At 40.8% G+C, this 27571-nt stretch overlaps 1 protein-coding gene and 1 long non-coding RNA gene across 2 annotated transcripts in view; one reads left to right on the forward strand and one right to left on the reverse strand.

Moving 5' to 3' along the window:
• Positions 1–815: 815 nt before the first annotated feature.
• Positions 816–8041, reverse strand: LOC311426899. Its single transcript, XR_014687107.1, has 2 exons — positions 7675–8041; positions 816–1206 (listed from the first exon to the last, which is right to left on the reverse strand). It is a non-coding gene; the product is annotated as an uncharacterized lncRNA (long non-coding RNA).
• Positions 8042–8142: 101 nt separating this feature from the next.
• Positions 8143–27571, forward strand: part of MTAP (methylthioadenosine phosphorylase) — a 38626-nt gene continuing 19197 nt past the window's right edge. The window contains exons 1-4 of the mRNA XM_084503705.1: positions 8143–8225; positions 13841–13927; positions 23165–23223; positions 25297–25464. Of these exons, the coding sequence (XP_084359831.1) occupies positions 8202–8225; positions 13841–13927; positions 23165–23223; positions 25297–25464 (338 nt within the window). The 5' untranslated portion in view covers positions 8143–8201. The remainder of the gene's footprint in view (positions 8226–13840; positions 13928–23164; positions 23224–25296; positions 25465–27571) is intronic.

Below are 27571 nucleotides of genomic sequence, written 5' to 3' on the forward strand. Positions count from 1 at the left end.
GGGAGCAGGTAGAGACATGACTGAGGTGAAGATTTGGTCCCGATCCCACTGCTCACGGGCTGCAGCAAGGCTGTGTGGGACGGGCATGCAGTAACTGGTTGATGCATTAGTCCAACAGTGCATACCTGTCTGCCTGCAGCGAGGAGGGAACGGGGAGGGGGGGCAGCCTGAGTCAGACACTCTGAGTCATGATGCCTCCCAGGTTCAGTCCACTGGTGGTGCAGTTTACAGTCATCAGGACTGAACTTTTAGTTATCAGTCACACAGCAGTTTTACCTGAGCAGAGCCAAGGAGGACAAAGCCAAGATGCAATCAAACCAGAGTTACGTGTATGAAAATCCATCTGTGGTTCACAGAACTCCACCTCAACTCAGACTAATGGAAATTTTATGTCAGCAGTTTCCATTCTTCCCCTTTTAATTTTTGCATGATTGGTGTAGAATTAAAGTTGATGTACATGTTTAAAAAAGAAAAAATGTCAGAAGTAGAAGCATGTGGTAGATAAGAGCCATGCAAGTTCCAGAAGAGCCACAGGGGGAGATAGCTCATTCTGTAGATAACTACACTAACTTCATAAGCACTTCAGTGAACAGGTGATAAGGATGCATTCATGCACTGAATGTATGAAAACTGCCATGGAGGCAGTATCAGCAAGAAGCACTCAGTTCTCTAACTCTAGAAGACCAACATGCTTATTAACTGAAATAATACTCATGTTCTGTAATCACTTCTGACATTTTCTGGGGTTCCCCTTTTTCTCTGTGGCATAACCAAAGAGCAAGACTCGGTTTGGGACACTAAGGCCATGCAATACATTTAGGAAGAAAAGCATGATGGTTTAATTACACATTTTATACACATTTTATTTTCTGAACACATACACATATTGTATTGTCTATAATGTATACACATTTTATTTTCTGAGGCTACTTATGTTACTAATATCAAATGTCACAGTTCTGAAGCTGATCAGCTTGTCTTGCAGTAGTTTTTAAATACCTGATCTCATACAGCTTGCCTTTCTTTGCACAGAAGCTTTTCAAAATGCTTGTAAGTGGCTTGAAAGCTTAAAAACTCTTCTTTCACCTCCAAAAGAATTGGCAGAATTGCTGTCTGTGCACTGTGCAATCTCTTCAGTAAGGTTAGTGCACAAGAAACACCGAACAGCTTTAAAGCTCATTAAGCCAGGTTCTTGATGGCTCCTCCCTGAGGAAAAAAAAAATAAGTCATGTTCTGGAAAGGATTTTAGGGCATGCCTGTGTTGCTGAAATGGTCCCTGTAATATACATACACATTTTTCAAATTAGGGAAAACCAGCTGTTCATGTTGCAAAGGGATGGAGCTATGCAAACTGTTGCAGTCCCACAGCACAGACCATGCAATGACAGCCATCTTCACTTCAACTGCTATAGAATCATAGAATATCCTGAGTTGGAAGGGGTCCATAAGGATCATCAAGTCCAACTCCAGGTATCGCACAGGTCTGCCCAAAAGTTTAGACCACGTGCCTAAGTGCACGCTTCTTAAATTCAGACAGGCTTGGTGCAGTGACTATGTCCCTGGGGAGCCTGTTCCAGTGTGCGACCACCTTCTCAGTGAAGATCCTCTTCCTGATGTCCAGCCTAAACTTCCCCTGCCTCAGCTTAACACCATTCCCGTGGGTCCTATCACTGGTGATTACAGAGAATAGGTCACCTGCCTCTTCACAACCCCTCGTGAGGAAGTTGTAGACTGTGATGAGGTCCCCCCTCAGCCTCCTCTTTTCCAGGCTGAACAGGCCCAGTGCCCTCAGCCGCTCCTCATACGTCTTCCCCTCTGGGCCCTTCACCATCTTCGTCGCCCTCCTCTGGGCACTCTCTAACAGTTTAATGTCCTTCTTGTACTGTGGTGCCCAGAACTGCACACAGTACTTGAGGCGAGGCTGCACCAGCGCAGCACAGAGCAGGACAATCACCTCCATTGACTGACTAGTGATGCTGTACTTGATGCACCCCAGGATGCAGTTGGCCCTCCTGGCTGCCAGGGCACACTGCTGGCTCATATTCAACTTGCTGTCAACCACAACCCCCAGATCCCTCCCTGTGGGGCTGCTCTCCTGCATCTCATCGCCCAGTCTGTACGTGTAGCCAGGGTTGCCCCATCCCAGCTGCAGGACCCAGCACTTGCCTTTGTTAAATTTCATGTGGCTGGTGATCGCCCAGCTCTCCAATCTGTCCAGGTCTCCCTGCAAGGCCCTTCCACCCTCAAAAGAGTCCACAACTCCTCCAAGTTTGGTGTCATTGGCAAATTTGCTCAGAACACCTTCTAGTCATACAACCAAATCCTTTATAAAGACATTGAAGAGGACTGGCCCTAAAATGGAGCCTTGAGGGACCCCACTAGCAACCATGCGCCAGCCAGATGTGGCCCCATTTACCACAAGCCTTTGAGCCCTGCCTGTCAGCCAATTGCTCACCCATTGTATGATGGTTTTGTTTATCTGTACGCTGGACATTTCATCCAGTAGGATCCTATGGGAAACCATGTCAAGAGCCTTGCTGAAGTCCAAAAAGATCACATCAGTTGGTTTCCCTTGATTGACTGGACGGGTGATCTTATAAAAAGAAATCAAATCTGTTAGGCAGGACCTACCCCTCATGAACCCATGTTGGCTGGGACCAATGACTGCATTGTCCCCCAGGTGTGCTTCAGTAACTTCAAGGATCATCTTCTCCATAATTTTACTAGGCACTGACGTGAGACTGACAGGCCTGTAATTGCTAGGGTCTTCTTTCTTACCCTTCTTGAAAATTGGCACAACATTTGCCAGCTGCCAGTCTACTGGGACCTCTCCAGATTCCCAAGATCATTGAAAACTAATTTAGAGAGGTCCCGCAATGACATCAGCCAGCTCTCTAAGCAGGGATGAATCACATCCAGATCCATGGACTTGTATGGATCCAGGTGAAGTAGCAAATCCTGCACACATTCAGGGTCGGTTGGCAGTTTGTCATTCCCACAGTCATGGTCCTCCAGCTCAGGGCACCCTGCGTCCCGAAGCCCATCATCAGCATTGAAGACAGGTGAAGAAGACATTAAACATCTCTGCCTTGCCTATGTCTTTGCCTGTGAGAAGACCTTCCCCATCAAGTAGCAGACGTATGTTTTCTTTGGTCCTCCTTTTTCTGTTAACATACCTAAAAAAAACTTTTTTATTGTCTCCCACAGACACGGCCAGCTTCAACTCTAGCTGGGCTTTGGCCCCACAAATTTTCTCCCTACAAACTTCAACAGCATCCCTGTATTCCTGCCTTGTCGCCTGAACCCTCGTTCCAGCAGCTGTACACTTTCTTTTTCCGTCTAAGCTCCTGTAGAAGATCCCTGGTCAGCCAGGCTGGCCTTCTGCCTCGCCTGCCTGATTTCTGATATTTTGGAATTGCCTGATCTTGTGCTTTTAGGAGGCAGTGCTTAAAGACTGACCAGCACGGATGATGAAGATTGTTTGACTTTTTCCAATTAGCCTTTGGTGGACATGTTTTTGAGAGTTCACAGAGCTTTATGCTCCACAAGAGAGCTGTAGAAACAATAAACTCTAGGTTAAGTAGATAATAGTGAACAGCTGGAAACTAAAGCTTTCAAATACTCCTGAATAGGATGCTTGGACACTTCCATACAACAGCCTTGAATATATTTATGCTTAAAAATGATTTGTACTGACACCAAACACACACATTCCTTCTTCTCTGAAGTCAGTTGAAACCTTAAGTGATTATTGTGGAGACTGGGTCCAACAAACAGTACACAGAAGAAAATATAAAATGAAGATATAATGCATGTGAGAAAGCCAGTTCCTTATTAAGAGTGCATGGTAAATATGGGGTTCCTCTTTGTTCAAGTCTTTGCTGCTATTGAGATAGAATGCTCTCCTTTCAATGTTTGTAATATTCCATCATTGTTGAAATAAATTGTGTGAATTTTCAGGGCAGAAAACAACAAAGTCTGCTAGCAGTACAGCATAACAAGAACTCACGACACTGGGTTCTACATGAATGAACGTGAAAGGTAAACCTGTCTTGCCTGAGCCTTTATTTCCACCACTCCTTAACATCAGTGTTGTTTCTTTGAAGTAATATTAGCAAAAGCAATTTAAAGCTCAACTATATGTACACAGCACTATTAATTTTTTTACAACTTTTGTAATAATAAAAAATAGTAAGACTTTTTACCATGAATATGGTGCTTTTCATCTTCAAAACACTTTTATAAATAAACTCTAGCTAATGTGAACACATGTTTAACGTGCGTTAAGGTTGATAATCATTATGATTATGACCTGCAGAAGGGTCAGTTTAAATTACTGAAATCCACAGAGTATTTGATGTCAGAAGAGGGATTAAACTCAAGGGACACTATGTCCTAATTCGCTGCCTGAAACATTAGACCCTCTCCTCTCAACCTTGGTTTGCACTGTGAAGAATTACCTTCTTACACGCAGACTGTTTTCTATATTTACCTAAATAATAAATTATTCATGTAATTTAAGTACCTATTACACACAAAAAAAGGGAATGTTACACTGAATTTGGCCGAGACTTCAAAACTCTGTCAAGCACATGGCCAAAACTGTTGGATAGCTGCAAAGACCAAACTGTCATATTTTACTATATTACTACTAGAACGAACCCTTGGTATTACTAAGGGTTTTCAGGTATTTACCAGATATGGACCTTCATCACAATTCTCTTGAGGCATAAAAACAAAGAAAATTTACATTTAAGCCTGAAGAGCTTTAATGTGAATGTCTAAGTCATTGTGCATTTCCTTTAATTTTGTAAAGCTGGAATGAAACTCCACTAGATTACACATTTTTATTCAGATAAATGGATTTGCATTCCATAATTTAGAATATGAAGTACAAAGCATACCCTTTTGGAAAATACAGGGCCATTTCAAGGAGTTCAGAAATGTCATTAAAGGAAATATGAATTGAAACTCTAGCAATCCTGTAGCTGGTGGCTTTTTAAATCCATATGTCCAGCTAAGACTACATGTTCATTATATTTTCCTGAGTAATATACTGTTGTTTTTAGTGGGGTGGTGTTTGATCACCTGCTTCTAATTGCAAATGTCTGCTGTAGAAAGATGACTATTCACAATAATAGATGCTGGGTCAAGAACTTCTGCAACATAGTTTACTGATGAACAGTCACTGCGCTGGATTCCATCTCTTAGTCCTATGACAAGACTTCAAACTATTCAAAATTGAATTACCAAAAGCATATTGTCAACAGAAATGAAAGCAATTCAAAATATTTCTTTCACAAAGCACTATTTCCTACCTGCTACCAAACAGTTAAAATGTTACTAAACATTCTGAAGATTCAGCCTAGGTTATTAGCTGGTTCAAGTAATGGGAATGCATTACTGTTGCGATGTTGCTGTTGGTTTACAATGAGTTGACTTGAAGAAGTGCAAAATTTCATATATATATTATAAACACACACACATTTTCCTTGCTGGTTCTGTCAACTGCTAAATTTGAATAAGCACTGTATTAAATCTGTAAAAGTTCTTAGTTTGTCTGGAAGAATACAGTGTTTCATATCCTTTTTATGACTCTGAATATGGGCTGTTTGGAATGTGCCAAAAACAGTGGCTCAGACTGGACATCTTCGAAAACTACATGTAATAAAGCTTTTTTTATGCTTCCAGCTCAAAATTTCTTGAGTACCCAAGTCATTACCAATTCAGCATGAGCAGAGTTTTCTGCTTGCTGTCCAGATCTACACAAGTCATATACACAACTTTATACAGAGTAACACTCCTGTAAAAAACACATAGTACTGACACTCCACAAGTATGAAACTGGAAAGCTAGGTACCTCTGCGGACAGCTAGGGTATTAAACTTCAGGCACTGGAACAGGCTCCCTGGGAAGTGGTCACAGCACCAAGCCTGTCAGAGAAACCTTTGGACAATGCTCTTAGATATACTGCCTGATTTTTGGGTGGTCTAGTGTGGAGTCAGGAGTTGAGCTTGATGGCCCTTTGAGGGTCTATACTTTTATAATTTATTCTTTTCATACTATTTAAACAGTGAGCTTTCATATTCAAAAAGAAGTAGAAAAAAATACAGCAGAAAAGCAAGTGGATTGCGTATATTTATAGTAAAAAAAAAAGACAACTGCACGACAACTTTTTGTAAGCAATTCAACATAGGAAAATCGTACTAAAATTAAACAGGATGAATTGCCAAAAATTATTCACTAAAAAATTCTGTGCAGTGAGAGTAAAGTAGAACACATAGCTTCAACTGAAACACCAACCTACAGTGAGAAAAATATGATAAATTTGTCTTACTATGGTACTATAACTGTACTGTGCTGCACCAAAGAACTTAACATGTATCTTCACCCATCTCCTTCTTTCTGCCTTTGTTAAATTGTGATTTTACCAAGTCCATTCCTCATAAATACAATCTCATGTTTTGAACTGTGGAGAAAAGTTTTCAGCATCTGAGACAAACATCTCAGCTGTGTATGAAGATCTGTAATGTACTGAAGACAGATAAAATGTTTAAACCTTACATGAACAAACTCCAGCTGACACAAGTTCAGCACTAGCCTTAATTATAAGGAATATCCTTCTTCTGCAATCCAGTGAACTGCCTCCCAGGTCTCAGCAGATTTCTCAGCTATGATACAATGCAGGACATACATCCTGAGTTTGCATTTATTAGCAGATATGTGGCATTTATTATGAAAGAGGTAGTGCTTATTGGCATGTGAGAATGGTATGTCTGGATGGCTGAGTCATCTCTGATAAAGTTGTTTTAAAGAAAGGACACATGCTTTTAAAATTAAGTACTTCTAATTAACAAGATACCATCTATTTTTGAAAGCCTTATGCCTCATATTTATAGCTATGTTAAAAAATGCATAAACACATCAAAACAATTGATATTTCTCAAGATGTAAGGTTACATGTTTTGTTGGAATGTTCTTACATGTACAGATTTGTGGCAACAAGAAGAATACCATAAATATGAAAATAGGCATTATTAAGATATAATGATACGGCATTTAACTCACTTAAAGCTATATTTAGCTTGGAGAGCTAAACACATGTACTTTCTATATATATGTACCTTGGAAAGAAAACACTTTTTTTTTTTTCTTCAAAAACGTGCTCAACTTCGTTTTCAGAATCATTTACTAATATTAAAAAGACCACACTCAATTTAAACCATATTGAGCCTTTAAATTATTTGCTTTTTAATTGAAAACAAATCTCTTCAACTCAGTACCAAATTGTATAAATTAGGAATAAGTTACAGATGGAATTTTTGGTCTTGTTTTATCATTTCTGGAAAGCCAGGACTAATTAGTATTTTCTGTTTCTTGCCACTGCTTTACAGGATGCTCCAGGGATTTCATGGTACAGTTTTCTCACAACCTCTGTTGACAAAATGAGGAACTTTAGGGGGAAGTCAAAGAAACCAGAGTGTCTCCAGGAATATGGTGTGTGTGATCTGGGTTAAATATGGACAGGCTGAAAGGAAATTTTCAGAAAGACCAAGTCAACACGTCGCATCTCTTAGCAAACTATTTTATTATACCACAACATGTGTTGCATACTGTTTTCAGGAACTGTAGCAAAGCTTAAAAAAAAAAAAAAAAAAGTATTTACGTACTAACCGATTCAGCATTTCTCCATGTGCACGCGGTTATGATTCCTGGAAAGTCACATTTCAACACACCAACTAGCAGTACTAAAAAGAAAGCCTCCTTTTGGCTGTCACTTCAGGTGTTTAGACATACCACCGTCCTCACTGACTTAATAAAAGTGCCTCTACGCTAAAAGCTTATAAAAATGTACTAAAACATTTACTTAGCTTGCACTTTGAGGATGTAACAAGAATTGAGAGCTCGCAGACCAGGCGATAGCGATGTTTGACATACGCTCCGGAGACATCCTGACGATGGGACCCGGCTAAGCGTAGGACTCCGGCTTTGTCTTTTAACACTTAGGGGAATGCTCCGAGATAAGGCGAAGACGGTATCTACTTGTGCAGAGTTAACCTGAAACAAACTAAAAAAAAAAAAAAAGATTTAAAAAAAAACAAAAAAAAAAAAAAAGAGAGAGAGGTGCTGCCCTCTAGCGTAGAGCACGGCTGAGGCGCTATCCCGGGCGGCGCAGCACCGCCCTCTCTCATCGCGCTAAGATGGCCGCCGGCAGCTCTGTGAAGGTGAGAGATGATGGCGCGGTGCCATGGCGGGGCGGAACCGGCGTCCGGCGGCCGCCTGGCCGCCTGCCAGCGAGCCCTGGGCTCCCACTCCTCCCCTGGGGGCTGTGCGGAGCCGGGGCGGCAGCGGGGAGCCGGGAGCGGGGCGGAGGGAGCCGCTCAGCCCTTCTCGCCCCGTGCCTCCGTGGCGAGTCGCTGCCGGCCCCGAGCTCCGCCGCCATCCCGCTCCGCCGCCTCCCGCTCCGCACCGGGGGGCGGGCCCGCGGCATCCTCAGGGGACGGCGGAGCGGCGCGGGCCCCGCGCCCTTTGTGGTTTTTTTTTGGTTTTTTTTTTTTTTTTTTTTTGCCTTCCCCGTTTGTAAATGAACGACCACGGACACGCGGCTGGCCCCGCGGGCAGCGCTGCGTCCCGGGGGTTTCCGACCTCGGTAGCACCGAGAGGCATGGCGCCGCCTGCGCATTAAGTCCTAAAATCTAGTCCTAAAGGTGGCGCTGCCTGTACTCTTTAAACATGGCTTGGAAAGGCTCTGGCTTGCGTCAGGGAGGAGGAAAACAGGCTGGCGCTCTGGATTTGTGTTTGGAGTGAAGCTTCAATCACTTTTCTGAGATAACATAAGCCTCCCGAGCCGTTTTTATAAATCATCTGAAAACTGTCTTTCACGTTTTTATTTTACATTGAAAGCGTGTTCTGTTATCTTCTAACTGCAAATAATCTCCAGCTTCTTCTTTATTCCCTTTTAAGTGAAACTCTTCTCAGTGCTGTTCTCTCCCTCTCCTCATCTCCCAGTCCAAACAACAGAGAGGGATACAGGAGTATTCAGTGTCTTTCAGTTGTCAGAAAAACTCATTACTGATGGTGATGACATTTTTATTAGTGCCTAAAACCACTGCTAACTGGGCAAGTATGGACTGTACATTGTCAATTTTCTGCCTCATGCTTTAGCCTATGGGAGGAATTTTGCCAAACAGCAGATTATGGAAATGATACACTTAGGTACAATTATTATTTAGATTCCCATAGAGAATGGCTTTTCATTTTATAGTTACTGGTGAAATAAGTACCACCATACTGGTGTGAAACTTTGATAAGTTTCATGTTTCTTGCTCTTCCTCACAATGTTTGAGCTGGATGATGCTATAGTAAAATACTTCATGGCTAGGACCACTGTAAAATTCCTGATAACATGTAAAAATTGATGGTAACTATATCGCAGAATCACAGAATGTCAGGGATTGGAAGGGACCTTGAAAGATTATCTAGTCCAATCCACCTGCCAGAGCAGGAACACCTACATGTACATCAGGTCACACAGGAGCATGTCCAGGTGGGTTTTGAAAGTGTGCAGGGGAGGAGACTCCACCACCCATCTGGACAGACTGTTCCAGTGCTCTGTCACCCTCACCATGAAGAAGTTTCTTCTCGTATGTAAGTGGAACCTCCTGTGTTCCAGCTTGTACCCATTGCCTATAGCTAAGGTTATGCCCCTGTCACCTTGTAGGATGCAGTCTGGAAAGGAGCATACAGTCTAGCATCTTTCTGTTCTTGAGGTCACTCCTAAAAGTGACTTTATCTGCCTTTTGAGAATCAATGAAACTTGTCTTACTGAACCAACTCCTCTTTGCTGTGCTTTGCCTTCAGAGCCTGGGCTGCTAGGTGAAACTGTATGAACCTCATGTTCAACAAGGCCAAGAGCAAGGTCCTGCATCTCATCTCAGTTGGGACAATCCCAAACGCAGATAAAGAGAGAATAAAGAGAATGGATTGAGAGCAGCCCTGATGAGAAGGAACGGGAGGAGTTGGTTCTTGAGAAGATCGACATGAGCCAACAGTGTGTGCTTGCAGCCCAGAAAGCCAGCCATAGATGCGGTGCTTAGGGATGTAGTTTAATGGGAGACTTGTCACTGCTAAGTTAACAGTTGGACTTGATGATTTTAGAGGTTGTTTCCAACCTAAACGATTCTATCATTGTATGATCTTTAAGGTCTCTTCCAACCCAAACCATTCTATGGTTCTATGTTTCTAGAACAGTTGAAAATTTGAAAATTAATGTTTATGTGGTATAGCTATAGCTCGTATCTCCAGCACTTCATTGTTTTCCTCAATCCCAACACCTTTCACTTTGTCAGACATAAAAAATCATTTGCTTGTGCATGTTCTCAATCATAAGTCACAAGGCACTAATAAAGCAGGAGAGTATAATATCAAACTAAAACTAATTAAGTTACTGAAGGATTTTTTAATTTTTTTTTTAGAATCAAGAAAAAAAGAAGTCACCATTTTGATCCTGGGTTATGTAGTATACTCAGTGTTTACTGAATACATGCATGAGCATTGTTAAGGATGGTCTTACAGATTTTGAGCATTGAGACTGTTGCACAGTTTAATATGATTCTTAAGGCAAAAAAAATTGTTCATCATAAAATTTATATAGGTTTCAGGATTTCCTTGAGCAACCTCATTCTAACATGTAATCAGAATGTTTGTGATACATAAGCAACACAATACTACCAGAAACAGTGATCTGTCTTCCCTAACATTCAAATACATTCAGGGTTGGAGTTTGGATTTTTATTTTCCTTTGCACTACTCATCAGGCTCCACAAGGGGGTAGCAAAAGGAAATAAGAGATGTTAACGTAAACGACTTACGTATTGGCATTTGCACTCTGCTGTGGACAGCTTTCTCCGGGAAGTGTTAGACTTATAACAAAGCCAAATGATCTCTGTTTTTTGAAACTAAACACTAGAATAGAATAGAATAGAATAGAATAGAATAGAATAGAATAGAATAGAATAGAATAGAATAGAATAGAATAGAATAGAATAGAATAGAATAGAATAGTTGATTTAGAAGGGACCATTAAAGATCATCAGCTCCAGCTGCCTGACCTCTTGAGGGGTGCCCAAAAGTTAAAGCATGTTATTGAGGGCATTATTGAAATGTCCCTTGAACACTGGCAGGCTTGGGGCACCAACCACCCACCTCAGAAGTCTGACCACCCTCACAGTACAGAAATGTTTTCTCATGCCCCATCTGAACCTCCCCTGGTGCAGCTGTGTGCTGTTCTCTCCTGTCCTCCCATCACTCACCAGGGAGCAGAGCACCACCCTCACCGCCTCCCCTCCTCAGAAAGCTGCAGAGAGCAGTGAGATTGCTTCTTGGTCACCTTTTCTTCAGACCAGACAAACCAAGTGTCCTCAGCCTCTCCTCACAGACCATGCCCTCCAAGCCTCTGCCAGCTTTGTTGCCCTCCTCTGCACGCTTTCAAGGGCTTTAACATCCCTTTTGTACTGCAGAAACCAGCACTGCACACAGTATTCAAGGTGAGACCACAGCAATGCTCAATAGAGGGAGGATCACCTCTCTGGACCATTCGGCTGTGCTGTGTTTAACGCACCCCTCAGTGGGGTTTGCCCTCCAGGCTGCCAGGGAACACTGCAGGCTCACGCTGAGCCTGCTGCCACCAGCACCCCCAGGCCTCTTTCTGCAGGGCTGCTCCCCAGCCACTTGCCTCCCTGTCTGTGCCTGTGCCTGGCACTGCTCCATCCCAGGGCAGCACCCATCATTTTCCCTTGTTGAACTGCAGGTTGTTAATCACCCAGTGCTGCACTGCTCCAGCCTGTCTGCATTCCTCTGCAAGGCCTCTCGTCCCTCCAGGGAGTCAGCAGCACCTCTCTGTTTAGTGTCATCAGCAAGCTTGCAAGGGATACACTACGGTCGTGCATCCACATAACTGTTAAAAATGTTGAACAGAACTGGCCCTAGACTTGAGTCCTGAGGACCACTGCTGCTCACCGTCCACCAGCCAGACGTAGCTTCATTCACTAAAGCCTTCTGAGCTCTACTGTCAAGCCAGTTCATGAACTAACAGTGATAACAGTGATTAAACCAATCAGGCCTCTGTGAACGTGTAACTTAAGAAAAAGTGAGAATAAGAGGCAGTTGGCTGTGTGTTTTGGGAGGGGGGTGTTTTATGGTGTTTTAAGTCTGGAGTATTCACTTGAGAAATTTTGTACTTTAATAAAAACTGCTGGAGCCATACGGCAATAAGTCATGCCATAATTGTACCATCATAAGGAGCAATTCAGCCAGGATAAAAATTCTTCGACTTAAAAAGTGAGACAAACTTTGCAACAGTTGGTTGCATTAAAAAAAAGAAAAAAAAAAAAAAAACAGCAAAAGCAGTAGTATTGTCCCCATGTCACAAATGGTGACGTTATTTTTAAGTACAGTTACTATGCTTGAGGTTGTGAAAGACCATATGACTGACAGTAGCCCTTCCATCCAAAGAACTGTAAGTATAGTGAGCTCAATAGAAAACTTAACTGAACATGGTTTTGTCTTTCCCTAGAAAGACAAAATCAAGATACTTATCAGTGGTGAATCAGAAACAGGAAAATTCAGATACGTTATTCTTTAGCTGGAATATGAAATCGCAGATGATTTTGGACTCATTATGTTTCAGATTATCTTTTTTTTTTCTTTCTGTTTTTTTTTTTTTTTTTGCAAGTGAACTAGAATATATCAGCAATGAGCAAGAACAATAAATCAATCTTTACTTAAGCATGTCAGATGGATGATATGGATTCAGTACAAGTTGTATGAAAACACAACATACATGTAGTACTCGCAGCCTGATTGCCTAAGGAAATGTATTGATTTAAGTGGCCCTTTGCTTAGCCCTTTCTTTTTTCTTTCCATTATGCTTTGAAACTGTGAGTTTATTTCATTAGAAAAAAAAAAGGGGGGGGGGGGGAAGGTAGTTACTTCAAAAGGTGTCATTAAAGAAGTAAGTAAGAAAAGCAAAAGTCTGTTAATGTTTCTACTTACAGAAGGGTTGCATGTGGAAAGAAGCCTGACCCCCCCACATCTACACAGGAGAGAATTTTTGATGGGCCTGTAGGCAAACAATGAATATTTGTGCATTCTTACATACCAGAATAATTGTATATATTCAAAGAACCCCAGCAGTGCTCACAGCAGTTGACATTGTCAACAGATTCTTTGTATTTCACTTATGAAGATGCTGCTGATCTGTCCCCCTTTTCAGAAGATGTACTGAGACTACTTACAGAAGCAGGGAGGTTCCTAGGTCTTCACAAGTCACCAGAAAAACCCTCTAATGTTTTGGAAAAAAAAGGGAGGTTCATAATTTTTGTTGGTACAATAGTATGTAATAATGTCTGGTATTTAGTATAGTAGTTATATACAGGACTGTTTCTCCCAGTGGAAACAAGATGCCTGTGTTCTGTCATGCTTTACCCAAGTATTTCTCACTCATTAGAGGCATTGCCAGGAAACTCCATTCATTTTCATATTGGGAATAAATGATGAATGGGCACATCTTTGTGCATTTTCCATGGCATTTTAAATTTTGTACCTTTAAAGGGGAGAATCGCAGCGTATGATATTGACAAGTTAAATACAACTGTTTAAAATCAGTTGGTTTAAATTTCCTTTCTGGGAAACTGTGCTGGGCGTGTAATATTATATTGATGCATGGTCTAGCCCCATCTCAAGCAGAAAATACATTTTGTAAGTGTCTAAGTAATTTTTCAAATATGTTGTTAAATGGAGCATAACTTCAAGAAGGCTAATATGTACTTTTCTGTCTAAGATTGGAATCATCGGTGGAACTGGCCTGGATGATCCAGATATCTTAGAAGGAAGAACAGAAAAATATGTTGATACTCCTTATGGCAAGGTGTGTATAACCTGCTCTGTTATTACTAAGACTTCTTCCCATTTTTAAGATGTTTTTGTGCTTGAAAAATTGTCAGACTAGGCTTCTGTGCTAAGTGGATGTATAACAGAGGTGCAGTCACAAAGCTGTATTTCTTTTTCATGGCTTTATATTGTGTGATTCTTAGTTTGTAGAAACAAGATCTTACAAAAATGATGATGTGCAAAGGAGAATACACCTCTTCTCCTTTGTACATTGGATGAATTTACTCAGTCCTGAATTTGCAGCCAAGAGGCATAAACCCTGTCTTTCAAATCTGTGCTATTGTGTGTCCTGTATTATATTTCAGGTAGCTCCAGGAACCTTTCTAACTTGCAGAAAACTGGCCTTCGAGGTATATGGGCCAACATTTTCCCTGTTATCCCTGAATTACACCTTATACACCAGTGCTTTCCTTACAGTCATATTTACAACCTCACCACTTGAAACGTTTTAAAATGGAGCTTGAAGGCCGTTTATGAGGCATCGTATTCATTATAAGCTTTCCTTTGTGTTGCTTCAGCCCTTCTCCTCAGCAAAGGGGAATGGAGGCTAGGTATGTTGCTCTATACACAGTGCCTAGTGTGGTATGAAAGACATAGAAACTGGCAAGATGAAGGACAAGAGAGAGTTTTACAGGCAGGAAAACAAGGGAGAGGTTTCAGTTGACTGAGGAAGTTTATGGAAGATCTGAATCTTAATTTTTCTGCAATGTCGTAAGACCAGAGTAGTTAACTGCTTTAGAATTGCCATCAGAATCACATCTTATGAAATTTACCAGCATAAGCTAATGTACATACAATAAAACATCTGGCATATAGCAGCAAGAGTCATTTTATGGATAGAAGCTGGCCAAAAAGTTAATCTCTGTGGCCTGTGGTTGAAAATTTGAATTTGTGCCTCTATTCAAAATGGTTTAAGGGGGAAATTGGAGTGGAAATGGTTTGTGTGTGTACAGCTCAAGAAGGGGAAGGTGATGAAGGTCAAGTAGGAAAAAATGTCAGAAAAATACATTTATTTTTTCCACCATCCTGCAGAATTTGCTAACAAATTGCAAGAGAATAAAGGAGACTCCCCTCCTCTGTTTTCTTTATCCTGCTGCTCAAATGTATTCAGTGTTGATACAAAGCAGTATCCATTAGCTAAACCAAACCAGCTGCCATTTAATTTCTTACTTTTGGAAGCTCCTGGATGGTCACAGCATGGCTGTTTCTGCAGACTGTTCAAATGCAAAAATATTGCTACCCTTGTAGCAGATAAGGCTTGAAGCCTTTGTCCGAGAAATATGAAATGCTCTCCTCCTCTCTCACAGATCAGAGGTTTGGATGAGTGATATGGGCACAGCGGCAGTGCAGCCTTTAGGAGGCTGTTCTGTGACAGCACTTGGATGCAACAAGATTTGAGTAGCCCAAATTCTGGAGTGCTGTAGGTGACCCCCACAGTAGGACTTAGACTTACAGAGTTGAATGGGAGTACTTGCAAGATGGCTCTTACATGGGAGAGTGGAAAAAACTTCCTCAGTCCTTCATCTTTTGTCACAATGAAGGGCTTGTAAAATTTCTTTTAGGATGTAAATTTAGCTGCTGTGTTTTTCTCTGAGTTCTTCACAGAAGCAACATGGATGGGGGAAGTTAAATCTTGGTTGGCTGTTGTAGTTTGTGAGGTACCTTGATCAATGGACTTGCTGTGTCTGAGCTTGTGCATTATGCATTCAGCATAGGCTCACTTTAAAAAGGCTTGTCACTGTTCTGCCTCTGTATATGTTCATGTGTTGTGTGTCTTTTTCCAAACCGAGGAGCTGTCATAGCAGGAATGCATGTGTGAATTTCAGTTACAGTTACCAGCTAGCTGGGACTCAAGCTGACCTTCTGAGTGGGAAGCTGAACAACTTCACAGGACTTCCACATCTGTGAAAGGCAGCACAGCCAAACGACGAGTATTTATCCTCATCCTTGCTGGCTTGCCTCTCTCCTCTCTGCCTGCAGATCTGAATTCATGCCATTGGTATGATAGCTGTTTCGTGTAGTCGGACTTCTGCAGAGAGCCACAGTAACTTCAGTGTTTGCACTTGTTGTCTTCATGGAACAACTGGTGGATAAGCCTTATGTTAAGAAGTGCAGGGCTTATGCCACAAGGTACAGTTGGCATATGGTTCAATGAGTACATCAAGTTGCTTCACTTAAAATGAAGCAGAATCAAACCTGAGAAATGTAATTTCTGAATTAATGTTTGCTTGTTTTGCTGCTGAGATTTTTTAACATTCAGCAAGGAGGTGTTACACAGCCTGCCTCTCTTGTTTTAGAACGACAGATAGCAGAGAAACAGCTGTCATTGCAGAATGTAAAATGGAAAATGATATTTTTTATTTTTTAATAAATATGCTTGGAAAAGTGTAGAAGCCTGTGGTTTAGTTTAGATTTTTTTTTCTAAAGTATGTCTTTTCTTCTTCCTGATAGCTATTGAAACAAAACCAAATTGTTTTTTGTTTTTTTTTCTGCCATAAGGATGCTTTTTCATAGAGCCTTGACAACAATGAAGAGTGCCTGAAATTTTAAGAAGTAAAACACTTTATCTAAACAAACACTTCAGACCTTTGTGGTCTTTTAACTGCTGAGAGAAGTAAGATACAAACATCTTTCGATGTTAGTAATATTAGTGGAAATGTAGTAAATTAGTTTCATGAAAAATAATACAATTAGACCTGTTAATATTCCAACCTTTTCTTCTCCCTTTTCTGCTTCCATCATTCCTATTGTATAAAAAACTGGGATGAAATTTTGTTACCTCATTTTTCTCTGGAAAATACCCCAGAACCTTTTGGTATTCTGTCTCCAGGTATGGACAATACTGTTCTCTTGGAGAGCAAGCAAATTGCTTGCAACAGCATTTATCCTCAGCATTGTATTGTGAAGCTACTAATTAAACTTATTTTTTTTCAGATTATATTTTCAGTTAGATTGTTCTGCTTTCTGGATGTTAGAACTTGGTTCTGAAACACCTTTCCCCAAATCATCCAATGGTCTTCCTGTGCTAGAAACTTCTATAAAGCATGTGTTCCACCCTGTCTCTCTCTCTCTTTTTTTTTTTTTTTTTTTAAGGGTATATCTGGCTAACAAAGCAGGTTTCTTTTCTGACCTGTATATGAGCTCTGTGTGCTTGCAGCAGGAAAACCAGACCATGTGACATAGCACTAAAGCTCCTCTTCTGCCTCTCTGTCTCTGTGTGCATCACTTGGTTCATAAACTTGATTGCAGATTAAATGAAGGATCGGAAAATCTATGAGATACTTTTTCCCTTTCAAGTTTTCCATGTGCGTGTTTATGTTGTTTTCTGTTCAATCTTGCTTCTGAGGTTAAGCCAAAATAAAAATTAAACCTGTCGACGTCAAAAAAAAAAACATATTTTATGCATATTTATGTTGTAGTCAGAGGGGATTTGTTTAAATTGTTTGTTACTGTCATAACTTAGGGTTAACTGTGTAGGGTTCCTTGCTTCCTTTTCTGTTTTGCAAGACTGACTAATATATATCTGACTTGGATTTTGTGGAAGGGGGAAGTAGTTAAATATAATTTAAATATGCATGTGAATTATTAATGTTTGAGAACTTTTTATTGGGCCTTTTATTAAATCCTGTTTTGAAAATACTATATTAGAGGTTTAAATTCAGATTGTTCCATTGGAACTTTTTATTATTTTATCAGCGTTTCAAAGCTCAGAAGTACAAATTAGATAATATTGCAGGGGTATAACACTGGAAAGATCTTGTGGGGGAAAAAGAGCGGAACTGAAGCATACACTAGCTCTGTTAAGTAGTTAACACACAGTTTGAAATTTCTGTGTCTTTCACTTCCTTGTAACTTTGTACAGTGCTGATTTATCCTTATCTCCTTTCTGGATGCACTATTTGCAAACTCCTTTCTTAATCTGTCATTTATCATTGCATTCTTTGTTCCAAATGTTCCGTTTTCCTCATCATGTTTCTAACTTCCATAGGCAAGACAATTCTTCAGGCAATCACCTGAAAGATGCCCTCAGTTTGTTCTGTAGAAATCTGTAACATGGCCAGCTTGAAGCCTTTTGAAGTGGCTAGGAAGGCAGCAGATTGGGAGGGACACCTTGGATGCTGTGACTCTTGGGTTTAAAAGTTACTGCATTCTTGCTGCAGCAGTGGTGTATGTGAATATTCAGTAGAGTTCCATGACACAAATGAATATCAAATAGGAGTTAAATTGTACTTTATTTCCCCCAGATATTTTGGAAATTGATAGAAACTTGAATTTGGCACTTGCAGGAAACTGGAATTTGGCACTTGGCAGTAAACTTGAATTTGCACTTGCAGGAAACTGGAATTTGGCACTTGCAGTAAACTGGAGTTTGGCATTTCTGAAGGAAATGATCCATGATCTTTGTTTTCTACTTGGTGATCTTTATTTTTCATTTTGAGAGCAGGCAAGGAATTTCCACTGAAGTCCTTTTTAGTTTTTAAGGATATTTTTGTATTCTGCTGTGACCTAAGTTGCTTGCTTATTACTTCACACAGCAAATCTTTTTCTGGGCTTCCTAAACAAAACAAACAGACTCAAAAACCAAAACCCTAAATGCTAATTATTGTGAACTGTCATTGTTAAGGAATGTTGTAAGAGCAAAATGCCTTGACAACTAGACAGTAAGCCTTTGTCCCTGTTCAGAAAGTATACTTTTATAGCCATATCTGGTTCAGAAGAATATGCATAAAGTAAGGTAAATAGGTTAAATATTTAAATGTCAACAGCTTAACAATAAATGGGGACTTCTTAAAAAGTCAGAATACACATTCATTCTGAAAACAACTTTTAGGAATATTCCCTTTATTAAAAAAAATGGTAAATGTGCATCCAGTAGAATTTAAATCTAGGTGAATGCATAAATGTTTTGAAGAAATCCTACATAAAAAACAACCCCAAATAGCCGCACAGTAGGAAGTAGAAAATGTTATTCTTATTAGAAATCAAGGTCTCTAATGGGTAGCTATATGGGACTCATATATTAGTTTTTTATTCTATGTCTCTGCACATTTTCACATGAGTAGTAGAATTAACAGTAATAAAATAAAATGTAAATGAGAATTGAAATTTTATAGCTAGAGTTAAAATTAAAAAAAAAAATGATACTAAGTAGTAGGCAACAGACATTTCTAAATATGAATGTGTGAGTTCTCCCAGACATTTACACCTTTGTGATCAGTAAATATATTGCAATTTTGTTAACAACTATTTCAGCTTTAATTCCCAGGAGGGAGAGACTGGCACAGAGTGTCTTCCAATATCCGTACTGAAATAGTAAAAGTGCAGTTCTGAATTGGGCTGAAGAAGCAACACATCCAACTGCACCAATGTTCAGCAGCAATGCAGTTCAGCACCTAATGAAACAGAGGCCTTACATTTTTTAACAAAAAGTTTTGAACATGGGAAGCGAAAAGCACCCCACATTTCAGATCTCTGAAGTGTATAGCCCGGGAGCAGACTCCACCTGCAAAATCAGGAGCTCAGAGAACTGACTCTCCCCTTGCCTCTGCACACAGAGGTTTTGATCAAACAAACAAAAAACTTCTCCAAGGCGTCGAGGTAGGAGCTCCCTCCTCATTTTGGCCAAATTCTTACTGCTGGACAGACCTTCTTGCTCCTTCCTTTGGCCCAAAGCATCTGTATGTTTCTGGTTTGTGACTTTGAAGAAAACACAACAAAGCTTGTTTCATTAACAGCCAATGGACACTTCAAAGCAAAAATGTGGCTGAGAAATTAATCATTCTGGAACTCCAAAGTGAGATTTATTATGGTTCCAAAGCTAATACAGAAATGAACCAGAAGCTAACTGCATGAATCACTCTTAAAAAATAAAGTCAGATCTTTAATGACTACAGTATGTGTGTTGGTAAAATGAATTGCAAAGCCATCTCATTTTCTTATTTTACATTTAAGATAACATTAATGTTGTTCCTTAGCTTCTTAATGGCCTGGGGAAAGCGTTTCCCTTCAGCAGAAAAGGTCTTGTCCAGAGACCTTTTTCCAGTTTCTCCCAGTCACAATTTGCCAGTAGGAAAATGTGGCCAGCTCCAGATGCAGTACCAGGGATTCATTTTTAAAGAACTGTTGCTGCCACTTGCCGTCGCAGGGGCTGGCCCCCATGTACAAGATGTCCTCTGCCTGCTCCTGCACCCGCAGCCTCCATGACCACACACACGCTGCTGGCAAACAAAGCCCCTTTCACAGGTAGGACTGTGGCCAGAGAGGACCCCACAGGAGTCCTGCTTTGTTTTCTCAGACCATCAGCTTGTTTTTGGGCCTGGCTGAGCAGGGATGCTGCTAGCCCAGCAGTGTGGCCATACAGCCTGCATTGTCTTCAATCCCTTCCAACTCTTTCCAGGTTATTGTCATGGTCTTACAACTGTTTCTGCTGATGAGTGTATTATATTATTTCCTCAAACTGTATAGCACCTAAATATTCACTAGGCAGAACGGCTTTGTCTTTGCTAAGTTACTTGTACACGCGATATGTTTTCCCCTAAGGGCTGGTAGGGCTCAGTTTCTGGTACTCCATGCTTGTCGACACATTAACGTGTCTTTGAACACTTCTCTTCTCCTTGGCTTTATTTTCAAGCACAAAATCTCCAACTAGAAATAAATGACAGCTTTGCAGTGCAGGGATAAATTGTTTTGACAAAAAAGTTACAGGGATTTCAAAGGGAAATTCAGACATCAACATCAAATCTTAAGACACTTTTGAAAGGGTTTCCTGTTTTTCCAATCCTTTAGGGATGGTGAGTTCATGCAGAGCTTGCTGAGAGGTTGCTTACATGAGGAGAGCAGCTTATGGCAGTAATGGCATGTCTGCAAGCAGCAGAATTGGTAACAGAAACTGAGCTAAGAGCAGGCTTCTTGCTTCAAATCACATGCCAAAACCACACAAGAGTTTCAAAAACATCAACTTCCAGAAGATGGAGCTGCCCTTCTTAGCAGCCTGCATCAAGAGACATATACAGTGCAGAGGGCTGCTCAGCAGAAGACTCGGGTACAGCAGTCATTTTTCATGTGATGGTCCTTCCCCAGGCTGCAGAGTGGTGTGCTGTGCTTGCTTGTGTTGCTGCTTTGGCCCTGGGCTGAGCAAAGATGGTGATTTCAGCCCGAGGAGAGATTAAGTGATTATTGAGGAATTTATTTATCGTTGTCCTGTGTAAATAAAGACCAGAGAAAAACACATTTTTTCTTACAGCTAGAAAGAAATTTTAAGAAATTGTAAAATTTTTTCTTACAAGTTGCTTCTGCAAATGTGAGGGAATACAGGGGTGGGCAGTACTACGCATCCTGCTCCAAATGTTGCTGCAAAGCAGGAGATGGACTCCTTGTGACACCCAGCCAAGCACGTCTTGCTGCAGTGATCTGCTCCATTGACGATGCCTTGTGGGCCAGCTGGGATCTGTGCCCGTATGGCTGGGTTTGTGTTGGTTCAAACTGGGCTTCAGCACAGTAGTGATGTGCCCCTTGCAGGGCAGGATTTGTCCCCTAGGTGAAGGTCTCTGCAAGCAGTGGAATTGTGGAGTGTCTCTGGTAATGGATCCAAGCAGGATCACAGGTTGCTCTCAGTACTGTAGCAGGATGGGAGCTCTGAAGAACATTCCCACAGAGAGGAAGATGGGGATTTTTGTTAACAGTAAATTGAGCACAAGTCAGCAGTGTGCCTTGGCAGTGAAAAGGGCCAACTGTACCCTGGGGTGCATCAGGCACCAGACTGCCAGCTGGTCCAGAGAAGGGATTGTCCTGCTCTGGTCTGTGCTGGTGCAGCCTCACCTCTAGTACTGTGAGGTTTTATGCACCACAGTGTGAGAAGGACGTAAAACTATTAGTGTCCAAAGCAGTGTGCGGTGGTTTTACTCGGGTGGGCAGCCGAGCTCCACCACAACTGCTCTCTCACTCCCCCTCCTCAAAGAGGAACGGGGAGAAAATATGATGAAAAGGGCTCAAGGGTTGAGATAAGGATGAGGAGATTGCACAGTTATTATTGGAACAGCATAGGAAACTTGTAAGATTTATTGACTATTACTAACAAGTTAGAGAAGTGAGAAGCAAAGGAAAGAAACCAAAAGCACCTTCCCCCCCCATCCACCCTCTTCCACCTCCTCCCCCCGAGCGGCGCAGGGGAACGGGGGAATGGGGGTTATGGTCAGTCTACAGCACTTCTTCTCTGCCGCTCCTTCTCGGTCACTCTCGTCCCCTGTGCTGTGGGATCCCTCCCACGGGATGCAGTCCTTGATGAACTGATCCAGCGTGGGCTTCCCACAGGCAGCAGCTCTTCCAGAACTGCTCCAGATATGGGTCCGTACCACGGGGTCCATCCCTCAGGATGAAACTAGGGCGTGTGTCCCAGGTGGGCAGCTACAAACAAGATGCTGTAGCTTAGTGGCTGGTTGGCTAGTCAGGAGGAACACGTTGTCCTACAGCTGTGAGGGGAAAGTACATTTAATCTCTGGGTCCCTAGTCTGACCAAATGCAACCCTGCTTCTGCAGTTAGTGTACAAGAAGTTTTCTGTCATATCCAAAAGGGATATTTTCTGTTCACCTCCAAAAGGGAGGAATCCATGCAGCAGGGAAGAGGGAGTTTGCTGGGAAATGTGGGGAGCAGAAGAAAGGGTTGGAGGAGTCTGAAACATGAGAGTGAGCTTGGTAGAAAGGTGACAGAGAAATGAATGGGGAACGTTAGTGTAAGGGACAGATTAAAAGCAATTTCTGTTGTGGGGGGGGTGTTTCTGTAGGAAATGAGTCCTTTTTAGCAAAAAGCAACCAAAGTTTGCAAAGGACAGTGCTAACTGTTTTAAAGGCAACATGCTCATGATTCTTTTTCATGTTAATTCTGCTCTGTTTGAAATAGCTGTTTCAACATATTTGAAAGTATTAGTGTTACAAAGTGCTATTTCAAACCTCAAAGTGGGGGCTTGCAGTTATTGTTAGTACGAACACAGAAACACTGTGAGGATCCTGGCTGATCTTCCAGTTCCACACTTGTACTAATCTGCCACGGAGAGTACAGTGATATTTCCAGTCACTGGAGAGTACAGTGATATTTCCAGTGTTATTTTTATTTCACTAGAATTCCCTTATATAGCTGTACTCCTTATTTTTAAGTAGTAGTTAAGGTTTCTGTTGTGATTGGTATGAAGTAACTCATTCTTTTTTGCTTGTTTTGCAGCCATCAGATGCTTTGATTTTGGGAAAGATAAAAAATGTGAGCTGTGTGCTGCTGGCAAGGTAAGTGAGCATCTTGAGGGATTTTATATGATGTTTTTAAGTTTTCTCAAAAATCTTCTCTTTTTACATGAGGTGAACTGAATTTTTACCCTGACTTTGTCAGGCCTGTATGTCAATCTGTACTTGGTACTCCTGTAGACTCTTCCAAGTCATCCCTTTTGATTACTGAGTCCTCTAGCTGCTACCTGCATTGCTTAGAAGGCTGCATCCCATGTAATTCTCCCTCCCTGGGTCATCTTTATTCAGATGTCTCTTACCATATTCACAGCAGATGCTGGAAGCAGGATCTGTAAATGAGTACATGGAATAGTAACACTGGCTAGCATAGCCATGGATATCTTGGATTAAAGTGCTAATAGGTGAAATATTAAAATGTTAATACAGTATCTGGACAACATGGTCTGAGCCAGCTGCTAATAACAAGGTCTATTAACAGTTCTCAAGAAGCAGAGGTGATGAATCAGGTCCAGGATCCATCCAGGTAGCCCAGGCAGGAGCAGTAGGAAACAGGGCCAGGACAGGGCTGGAGACAAGGCTGAAGCATTTGTGCAAAAATCCATCAAAAAAACAGGTCTGGAGACGAATGACAGCAAAGGTCTAAGAGCCATCCAGGAGACACGGCTGTGACACAGTTTGTGCAAAGAGAGATGGCCAGGGCCTGAGCCTGAGGGAGGGAGCACTGAGCTCATAGACACGGTGTGCCTGTGTGGAAGACAAAGTGTGAGGCTGGCCAGGGCAACTGTGACCTATTTGCAGTTAATGTCCTGACTCTTTTCATGCTAGTATTTTTCCGTTAATCAGATGACTGTTTCCAACTCCACGTTTCTGCTTGTGGTTTGCTGGCATGTTTTATTATACCTGGGAAACATTTTCTAAAATAAAAAAAAATACTAAGCCAAGGTCACATGGTTGTGCTATATCAGAATAGACCTTGGGCTACAGGTGGCTGAACCACTGTGGTGTGAGTTATTTCTTCACTGGGTTTTATGACCATTCACATATGAGTCCCACAAATTTATTTTTTGGGACCAATGTACCTGTACCTTTGCTTAGTGGTTTTGGGGGGGGAAAGGGAAGTTAACTTTGAACACCAGATTTAAAAAAAAATATATATATATATTCTGGAAGGGAATTATTACAGCTACAATATTAAACAATAAATCTACACATTTGCTAGCTTATCAGAAATGCTAATGACAACGCGGGAATCCTGCCTGACAATACTTGGTTGTGCCATGTGCAATTCCCAGTTCCTGACTGATCAAGTTTTTCAAACTTTTTGCTCTCTCTGAAGGAGCTAATTGGGAAATTAAGTTCCCCCTTTCCTCCTACATATTTTGGAACAACTTTCAAATATGTTTAATGGGAGTAATGCATCTCTGTAGTGATGACAGAGATAAAATGAAAGCATGTTCTTGTAAGACTTAAGTATTTTCTGTTTTGGTGAAAAAATGATTCGGAAGTTATGCGAAGTCATTCTTCTAATTTATGAAAATGGACAGATCATTTTAGAAGCAAAGAGAAAAATCTGATGATACACTACTGTTTTCTCTGAGAGGGTGACATTAAAACAGGGTATGTTTTCTGCTTTTAATTTCCTGTGATGTTCCACTCTTTTCTAGGTTAGAGAACACAAGCAATGCTTGAGTAGAAATTCTGTAGAGTTGTATATAAATCTTATAAATCTGTTGTAGTGTGTGGAAGATGTAATATTGCTATTCCCTGGGTATTCAGAATCTATGAAAATGGGTTACAAATTTCAGAGAAAAATGTTTTTTGTACCCTTAAAGATGCTAAAGTGTATTTCAATTGTAGTTTCAAGAATTTTTTCATTACAATCTCAAAGTTCAACTTGTAAAAAAAAAAAAGCTACATCATTACTTCTTGGTTCAAATATTATGAGAATCTTAATACAGTTAAGAAAACAAGCTATGCCCCAAGTTGCTGAAATGATCAGTTCCACCTCCAGTGTTGTTTAGAGAAACTACATTTCCTAGAATTCCATTTATCTGAGAGAACAAAGGCAATTCCAGTCTGATTTATTTGACTTGCTGTCAACATGCATCTTTGTAGACATGGAAGACATCATACAATTATGCCATCAAATGTCAATTACCGTGCCAATATCTGGGCTTTAAAAGAGGAGAATTGTTCACATGTTTTGGTGACTACTGCCTGCGGTTCATTACGAGAAGAAATACAACCAGGTGATCTTATCATGATTGACCAGTTTATTGACAGGTGAGTACAATCCGGTTTTAATTTTGTACTTAGTTTGGGAGGAGAAAAAAAGGTATGAGCGGGGTTAAGCTGTATAAAAATACGTTGATGTTAATTAAGCTTTTGTGGAATGAGGTGATAGTCTCAGTTCTCATGGCATCAAGGGATATTCATACAAGAAGGCACAATAGGAAGCAGGAATGAGATTGGAAGTCTAGCTCTAACAGGTACTGAAGAAATAACCAGACTTTGAAGAATGGTCTCAAGCAAACCAAAATACTGCTGCATGGGAAGAGTCTGCTGAAGAAAAGAGGTCTCCTTGGATGTGAGGGAGGAGCATTGTAAGAGCACAAACCACTACAAGCTTCAGAAAGATTCTGAAATGAAATGGAGAGGTGGAAGAAGGAACTCAGTAGAGTAGGATGCTGGTAGAAAAAAAGATACAGTAATAATGAGGCTGTATACAGGAGAGATGAAAACCAACATTGTGGTAAAAGATAGGGGGTGATTTTAAAACAAGAATTCATGCTAACATTTTTTATTTTTTAAAAATCATAAGGAAGTATTGTTTTCTAAAGTCTGTACTCCCATCAGTAACCCCTGCTTGATTATTCAGTGATTTGAAAAATCCAAACAAAATTCAAAAGGAAGAAGTAACATTTAAAGATCATCAACTACACCAAATAATTCAGAAGTGCACTTGCACATGTTTACAAGTCAATTTAATATTAATACTTATAGTTGTATTATATACTAAAGTCGTATCTCTGGGTTCCATCTAGTTTTAAGTTGGAATGGTTTTTGGAGTGGTTTATGAGGATTCTTTGTGCTTATATGAGACTGCTGGCAATATTTCATTGCCAGCTGAACATGTCTACTTGTTTTCTGCAATGAGGTGTTATTCAAATTCTGACGTACTGATTTTTTGTGTAACTCAAATGTTTTTTCTTATAAGAGAATGTATTCTAGGTACAGTGTATCTAAATGACTAAGTACCGTGCAGGAACAAGCCTCATATAGACTGCTTTGTGTTATATTGGAGTTGATTTCTGAGCAGAGAGTAGCTGTATTGCTATCAGTGGATGGGATTTTTTCCTTTTTTATTTTTTTGCTGAGGCTAAAAGTATTGAGGCTGATCACTTTATTTATACAGACTAAATCATATTCATCCTTATTCTGCCAATAGTACTTGGAAGTGAGCAATTTTATATCACTATTGGTTGATGGAGGAAATGCTAAACAAAAGCATGTGGTTTGGATGATTGTGAGTAAAGCGTATATTATTTTGACAACATTATAATCTAGCAGGCTCAAAGGTAGGTGTGAGGAGCCTAACTATGCTAAACCTTGATCTGCGTGCATGGTAAGAAGTAGCCCAGAGAGACCACAATTTTAAACAAGAAAGAATTGGGATGGTAGCAGGGTTATTGTCTGGTACAGATGAGGGGTGGAAGTATAGAGAAACTAACTCATGCAGAGGTCAGTCAGAAAGACAATGACAGAGACAGGAAATGAACGCAGATATGAAATCTGAGAGCATACTTCATCCAAAATGTAATTTTCAAAATTAATGATTCATTTTGAAGCTAGCTGATCTCCCACAGCTTTACATTTCCAAGCACTTGCCAGTCTGCATGAAAGACTTTCTGAGCTAGGAAGGAAATAACCAGCTTTATTAAGTTTGGATATTAGGAACATATCCCTTTCAAGAAAAAAGAAGAAAAATAAAGAAAAACATTTATATAATAAAATTGTAAAGTTATGTGTTGAGAAGAGGATTGAAAGGACGTTGATGGTTTAGGTTGTGTTAAAAAAGCCTTAATGGTATCCTGGGCTGCATTACACAAAGCATCACTAGCAGGTGGAGAGAAGAGATCCTTCCCCTCTACTCAGCACTGGTGAGGCCACAGCTGGAGTGCTGAGTCCAGTTCTGGGCTTCCCAGTGCCAGAGAGACATGGCCATATGGAATAGAGTCCAACAGAGGGCCATAGAGATGATAGAGGGAGTGGAGTATGTCCCCTGTGAGGAAATGCTGAAAGAGCTGGGACAGTTCAGCCTGGGGAAGAGGAGGCTCTCATCAGTGTCTATAAATAAATACCTAAATAAATAAATACCTTTAGGTATAAA

This window comes from Aythya ferina, assembly GCF_964211825.1.
Source record: "Aythya ferina genome assembly, chromosome: Z".
Lineage (NCBI taxonomy): Eukaryota > Metazoa > Chordata > Aves > Anseriformes > Anatidae > Aythya > Aythya ferina.